At 54.3% G+C, this 6,976-nt stretch overlaps 1 protein-coding gene across 1 annotated transcript in view; it reads right to left on the bottom strand.

Moving 5' to 3' along the window:
- Nucleotides 1-1,785: 1,785 nt before the first annotated feature.
- The window catches only part of LOC104510845 (calcium/calmodulin-dependent protein kinase kinase 1-like), a gene marked incomplete at its 5' end in the record, with an annotated part of 25,209 nt that continues 20,018 nt past the window's right edge, over nt 1,786-6,976 (bottom strand). Inside the window, one exon of the mRNA XM_010153219.1 lies at nt 1,786-2,101. Within this exon, the coding sequence (XP_010151521.1) occupies nt 2,029-2,101 (73 nt within the window). The remainder of the gene's footprint in view (nt 2,102-6,976) is intronic.

Below are 6,976 nucleotides of genomic sequence, written 5' to 3'. Positions count from 1 at the left end.
CCGGGACAGAACCCCAGGCCCTGGGAGGATGCTGGGCGCGCAGCCGGCGCCGGCAGACGCACAAACGCGGGCAGGATTTACCATCTGGGCGCGAGGGATGCACAGCGCAGGCCCGGAGCGGCAACCTCTACAGGGTACGTTTGCCTGCTTCAAACACCAAAGCTCTCCTCAACGAAATACATTAGCTCCAAGACTATTTCCCAATTTACCAGTATTTACAGGCGAGATGTGGGGCAGAGCCCAGGCTGGTGACCGGTTCTGGGCATCCCACTGAGGTGGCTGAAGATGAGTGAGGGGAGGTGGCAGCCTGGGGATGGGGAGCAGAAGGCACCAGCAGCAAAGCCTCGTTGGGAAAACATCGGGAACCACCAAACTAGACCACAGTACACAGAACGGGACACCACCAGTCACTACCAACAGTCCCCGTAGGCAGATCCCCTCACACGAAAGAATTAGGGGGCTTAGTCCCAAAACCTCAGGATTAAGCCAGAAAAAGACAGTCAGGTGGGAACGTAGGAACCAAATTTAATAGTGTCCTTTATTTAAGTACTATAAAATAAGAACCCAGTCCCACTGGCTTCCCGGGTCCATGTTCAGACCTCATAAAGCTCAAGGGAAAATATTGACACGTATTTTGACGGATTGATGTCACGGGTTTTTACTCTCGGAGTGCAAGAGTGAAATTCCTGATTACAGACACAGTCCGTGTAGCCAACAGCCACTGAAGTAGCTGCATTTGCCCTTTTGAGTGCAATCTCTCACCTGCTGTTAAACTGTAGAGATGAAGCTTCTAATCCCAAGTTTAGAAGCAATCTATGGATAAAATAGCAGCATCGGCACGTGCATAAAAATTACAGTCTTAAAGTAAAATTATGAATTAAAGCCTTAAAAAAACCCAAAAGATCAAGTTTTGATCTCATTTGTGTTCTGTAGCTTTCCTTAGTCTAAAAACCCTCCGCCAACACTCCCCATCCTAGGGAGCGCCCTCAGCGTGGGTCATTTATCAGGAAATTAAAACTTAAAAGCATCAGGTACGGAATTGTAAAGGAGCCGAGAGACGAGTGCGGGAAAGGAAACCACCCTCAAATAAACCAACCCCCAAACCTGCCACTTCTTCTCAGCTTTGACCACAATGGCGCTGGGCGCAGCTGACGGAGCGCAATCCCGCCTCGTCGGGAAGAGCGCGCTTGGTTAGGAGGTGTCCTCAGCGCACGGAGCCTTTCCAGGAACCAGCGAATCCCAGTGCTCCAGAACTCCCCGACGCTCGAAGGCTCATCACACACGACCGGGAGCCTGGTGCAGTTCTTCCACTCCACAACACCGCCCTGCCCACAGCCCCCGGTGCTGGCAGGAGCTACGCTGCGCAAAACCGAGGGGTAAGGGGAGGAAAAGAAGAGAAAGAAAGGCATAGAGAGTGACAGCGCGTGCTCCACAACGAAGATCTCATCCCCATTTAACCAACATCCATAGCAATCCTGCTGTCAGCTCCGATGGGAGCAGGATGTGTCCCAGTATACAGAAGGGCTTTCCCCGTGCACCGAGTAAAACCGTTGCCCTCTGATATTAGACCTGGCTCCGATGGTGGTTTTTTTCCTGATGTTTGAAACGGAGAATGCAAAAAAAATAAAAACCAAAAGCAAGGAAAAAGTCTCCAGGGCGAGCGACCCACGAGATGACGCTTGGTTTGCCGAGTTATAAATAAAACCACATTCCTCAGCCGAGACACCCAACTACAAAGCCCACAGGTGAAGCACAAGTGGAGAGCAAGGCACACACGGAGCAGCGCACGGACACCTCGCACGAGGAAGGCAGCCGCCCACCAGGCCGAGCCAGCCCTCTGCCAGGGGACCTGCTCTTCTCCTTACTGCTGCTCTCTTCCTCCTTTCTGGGTTTCTGGCTTGGTCCATGGGGTTTTTTGGCTTTGCAGGCCCCGTCCTTGGCGATGAGGGCAGATGTGTGCTAGACAACACCACGATGGGCACAACAGCAGCAGCACGTGAGCAACCGGCCGGCGGCAGCCAGGCAGCTTCAGGATGTCGCTTCGTCTTCACACACGTCGGGCAGCTCCGGGTCCCTGCCGCTTTCTCTGCTCCCTTGTTTTCTGCATGAGTGCAAGGAAACGAAGAGATTACAGGCACGTAGCGATACAAGACAGCAAGCAGGTGGTGTTTTTCCAACAGGCAACCCAGGTCAACACCATCGATTTAAGAGGGAACAGCAACGACCTAGCCTGTTCTGCCGGTAAACAGCTCAGCAATGTCCCAGCTCGACGCGCTGCAGCGCTACGCGACTCCTGCCTACACGCTTCCGTGGCCTTCGCATCCCGGGGACGGAGCTTTGCGCTTCCCCGAGGGCCCTTCTCCCATCCGCAGCATCACGAGGAGGTTTTCTTTAATCTGCTTTTTTCTTTTTTTTTTTTTCAAAGATCAGAGTGATGGCTCGATACCAAAACTCCTCCAAATCCCCATTGTAAATGGCAATAAAAACTGAATGCTTCTACCGGAACGCAGTTTTCCCAACACAAGAGCTGTTTGATTTCAGTTTCTGTGAGTCTGGTCTCCAAAAGAGCTGAGCGCTTACAACACAGCCAAGGTCACTCGCGCCATAAGGACGCCACGATACCACCAGCCTTCGCCTCCTGCTCCTGATTTTTTATGTCTATGTAGGCTTGAGCTTTGCTGCGGTGGGATGGGACACCTTACCTCTGCCATGGGAGCAGCCTCAGGCATCGCCCTGAAGCACGAGCAGAGACGTTTAGGCTGGCGGGACGTTTTGGTGGCTCAGGCTGGGGGGGTTATGGGCTCCGAGCTGAGCCAGCCGGGCTGGCTAAGCCCCAGCCACACTGGCTGCCCCATCAAGCACAGGTAGAGCAGCATTGCCGGACGCTGAGCGCTGGGGTACGCGCTGCCACCGCTCCCCCGGGATGCGACAGCTGCAGCCCGTGGTGGCTGCTGGCCCTGCTCTACGGGCCCGTGGGCTGCCCAAGCCCTGCTCCCGGCTGGTTTCACTCCAGCGCCGTCAGGGCATCCGTGCCACTGGCTCTGCTGGGGTGAAGCCGGCTCTGGCACCCTGGGGTGTCCTTGAGCAACACCGCCACCCAGCCAGCCCGTGAAACAGCCCGCGATGGAGATGTGACCAGAGCAAGTGGTCATTGCTCTAGGCTGAACGGGGAGGATGTCACACCCCCAGGTGCCACCCACACCACCGACCTATGGCAGGCAGATGGCTTGCCCCTAGACCGCCTGTTTCTCCATCACAACCGCGTGGAGATTCCCATGGCATAAAGAGGGGATCATAGAATCATAGAATCACTAGGTTGGAAAAGACCTTAGAGATCATCCAGTCCAACCGTATCTGTCCACCACTAAACCATATCTTTCAGCACCTCATCCACCCGTCTCTTAAACACATCCAGGGATGGTGACTCCACCACCTCCCTGGGCAGCCTGTTCCAGTGTGTGATAACCCTTTCGGTGAAGAACTTCTTCCTTACATCCAATCTAAACCTCCCCTGGCACAGCTTGAGTCCATTCCCCCTCGTCCGATCATCTGTCATTAGGGAGAAGAGACCAGCATTCACTTCTCCACAACCTCCTTTCAGGGAGTTGTAGGCAGAGGTAGTTGTAGGCAGATCGGGGATGGCTCGGGAGGCTCGGGGATGCTACCCCGAGCATCTGTGTCTGGTCCCCCCCCCCAGCCGCAGGAGAATCGGTCTGCATGGACAAGCCAGCTCGGCACTGCTCCACGTGCCTGCAGCACACTGTTTGGAAATTGTGGGTTTGGGGCTCTGGGGTTGTTGTCTGGCTGGGAACGACACTGAAGGCACACAAAGATCTGTATCAATTTTTGAAGAAACCAGAAACTATCAAAAATCACATTCCCTTCTTCTGCTCCAGCAAAACCCTGCAATGGACTGGACCTTGAATCCAGAACATGGACTATTTCCCTGTGGGAGAGGCTGAGGAATGGCCCCATCTTGGGTGCCTGTCATCACCCTCCGCAAATGTTTTACCACCCCACGTAGCAGCAGAGGCTCCTTTCTCCAGCACCGCGCAGGCAGCTCCACACAGCACAGCTCCCTGGCGCATCCCGCCGAGCCTGCTCCGTGCCCTGCAACACCCCACGCAGCTTCTGCCTCTCCAAACACCTCTCATCAGGGCAGGAACATCAGACACCCGCGCGCTGAGCATCAGCTAAACTCAGGTTGCCCGTAGGGCGGTAGAGACCGAGGCGACGGAGCTCTGCAGTCTGCATGGGAGCTGAGGCTTGTGCTGTGAGGCCTGAGGCTGGACACGAATCTCCATTAAATAACTCTTTTTAAGAAATAAGACACTATTTCTGCTACATTTTTTAAACCCCGGGCGAGCAAAGCCTGACCTGTGCAGGTATCCAGGAGACCGCACCGCCGTTCGCCGCAGCAGCAGCGGGAAGATCACAGCCACTGAATATTTACAGGGTGTTCCGTGCCCAGCAAGGAACGAGCCTCACAGCACTCCCCTCCGAAACACAGGCAGCACAGGACAGGGATGGAGCGGGACAACCTACAAAGAGCTGGATCAGAGCACACACACACAGACACCCGGGGCAAGTGCTTAAATCCCCCACTGAGCTCCAGTTGAGCACCAATAACCTGCTGGTCTAGGCTGGTTATGCCCCGTTCCGCTGTAGGGAAGTTCTCCGTGACAGACGCAGCAGCAGGCAGTGGCACCAGCCGTCACTGATGTGCCACGTCCGTCCCCAGCCTCCTCCACCTGCCTGCTCCTAACTATTCTTGGAGAATCTCTGCAAGTCCCTCCTCGCTCAGAGCAGGTGGCACCCTGGCTCAAGCCCATCCATTTGTCTTGGAGCAGTAACTAGGCCAGCAGAGTCTCTAGAGCCATGGAGCTGCTCCCAGGGGTATTTAGGGACACATGGCTGTTTTCTGCCTCTCACCCCAGGCCAGATCTCCCCAGGCCTGGGCGGAGGCTGTGTCCTGCCCGAGCACTAGAGCCTGGGACTCCACTCTGAGGTGTTTGTACACAGTTTGTCAGTTTGCACTGAACGTTATTTCGTTATTTAACAGAATGAATTGGTCCAACTGCTTCCTAGAAGGGTCTGTGCAACCGGTGGGACAAACGATGGTCATTTAAAGAGGTCCTGGCTAATGCGGGGTGGGTGGTCACACAGAGCGGACAATTGCAGTCAGCCCAGAGCCCTCCCGGCACGATGGCAGGGGCAGAAGTGCAGGGGAGTGGTGGAACAGCTGGAGCAGAGAAGGATCTGGCTCATCTTTCTTTTGCATAACCACTAAATATTAAACCTGAGCCCCAATTACAAAGCTCAGCTTCAGCCTTTCCCAAATTCTGTGGTTCTTCCTTGGCAAATGTGGGGCTGAGCAGCATAGAATCATAGAATCACAGACTGGTTTGGGTTGGAAGGGACCTTAAAGATCATCTAGTTCCAACCCCCCTGCCATGGGCAGGGCAGCAGTTCCTGCTAAAACCCAACTGGCTTTTTCCACCATCCCCCTCCCCCAAAGAAGGCTGAAACACCGAAGAGCCACAAATAATCATAATAAAACCCAGCATACATAAACATTAGTGTCACACACACAGAATTACTGCCGTGAAATTGCTCCTACAGGGAGGAAGGATGGAGCCGAATGCTCTCACTACCACACAAATCACGGAGGCTGAGGAGAGGACACGCACTTCTACAGCACCCAGGGGAAACACAAACACTGAATTACCTTAAAGACGGATGCAAATATACAGATGTGTTTAAGAGGAGTCTGTCCCTGAGAGCAAAACAATGAGACAAAGGAAGAAAGTGATCATGGAGATGATGGCAGCAGGCAAAAGAGCTTGTATTTCCGTACCTAACAAGCCTAGCGCGCAGAGTGCGATGGAGGATGGAGCGTCAGTCACGTGCACTTGCAGCCCAAAGGACAGATGAGGACAGGCACCGGCAGCACTGGCACAAACCCGCTCCTGCTCCTGCTGACAGCCGCAGGCGGCATCCAGCACGCTGCTGCTGCCCGGCTCTGCTCCCCCCGGCCATGTAATTTGGCCCCTCCGGGGGTTTTGTGGCCTGTCAGGGTCATGGTGTCACCCCCACATGCCGTGGGGGTGCAGCGGCTGTGCTCGGCATGGACAGAGCACACCAGAGGGTCCAGCTGAGGGTGGGTCTTTACCAGAGGAAAATCCTGTGCCGTAGCGGGTGCCCTGGTCCTCAGTCAGACTGTGGTGATACCCACGCACGCCGCGGGGCACGGCTCTTCCCACAAGACGTGCAGTTCTCTCTTTACAGTGAAAATTGACGCTGCTTTTGCTTGGGTTTGACTCTGTTCTGACAGCACCTACGTGTTACCTGCCCAAAATCTTCCTGGGACTGCAGAGACGGCCACCGAGCACCAGCAGAAACCAAGGCAGCAGCTTTAGTGGAAACATCTGGTAAATTTAATCCCAACCTGCAGCCATTCCCTTGTCAAAGATGATGCTGTAAACCTGGCTGTCCCAGGGGGACGTCTGACGCCTATTTTGGAGCAGCCCAATGGCACCAAGCCCTGGGATTTTCTCAGCACAAAGCCCCCACGAGCCAAGTACTTCGGGGGAAGCTGTTCCTGCTTGGAGACCTGGGCCAGCCCCTTTTTTACCCTCCTCTCCCCTCTGGCTTGCTGGGGCCTAGCCTGCATGGCCAGCATGGCCCCAAGGGGAGGGACGGCTCTTTTGCTCTCTTTTTGGGAAGGCTGGAAACAGAGCAGGCTTCGTAAATACAGACTGATCCCCCATCCAGGAGCTGCCAAGCACATTTCATCAATAGTAATAGCAGCCATAATGGGAAAGTAAATTGGGTCTGTCAAAACACAGCAATTAATTTGATAGGTAGTAGTTGCAATAAATGAGAGTAATAAAATGTGGTGAAGCCAGTGCTGACTCAATTAGAAGAAATCTGGAGCAGGCAGAAGAAATGTAGCCACCACTGCTAAGAGAAACCC

This window comes from Eurypyga helias, unplaced genomic scaffold, assembly GCF_000690775.1.
Source record: "Eurypyga helias isolate BGI_N326 unplaced genomic scaffold, ASM69077v1 scaffold24316, whole genome shotgun sequence".
Taxonomy (NCBI): domain Eukaryota; kingdom Metazoa; phylum Chordata; class Aves; order Eurypygiformes; family Eurypygidae; genus Eurypyga; species Eurypyga helias.
This window is presented reverse-complemented; position numbering and strand designations above follow the sequence as displayed.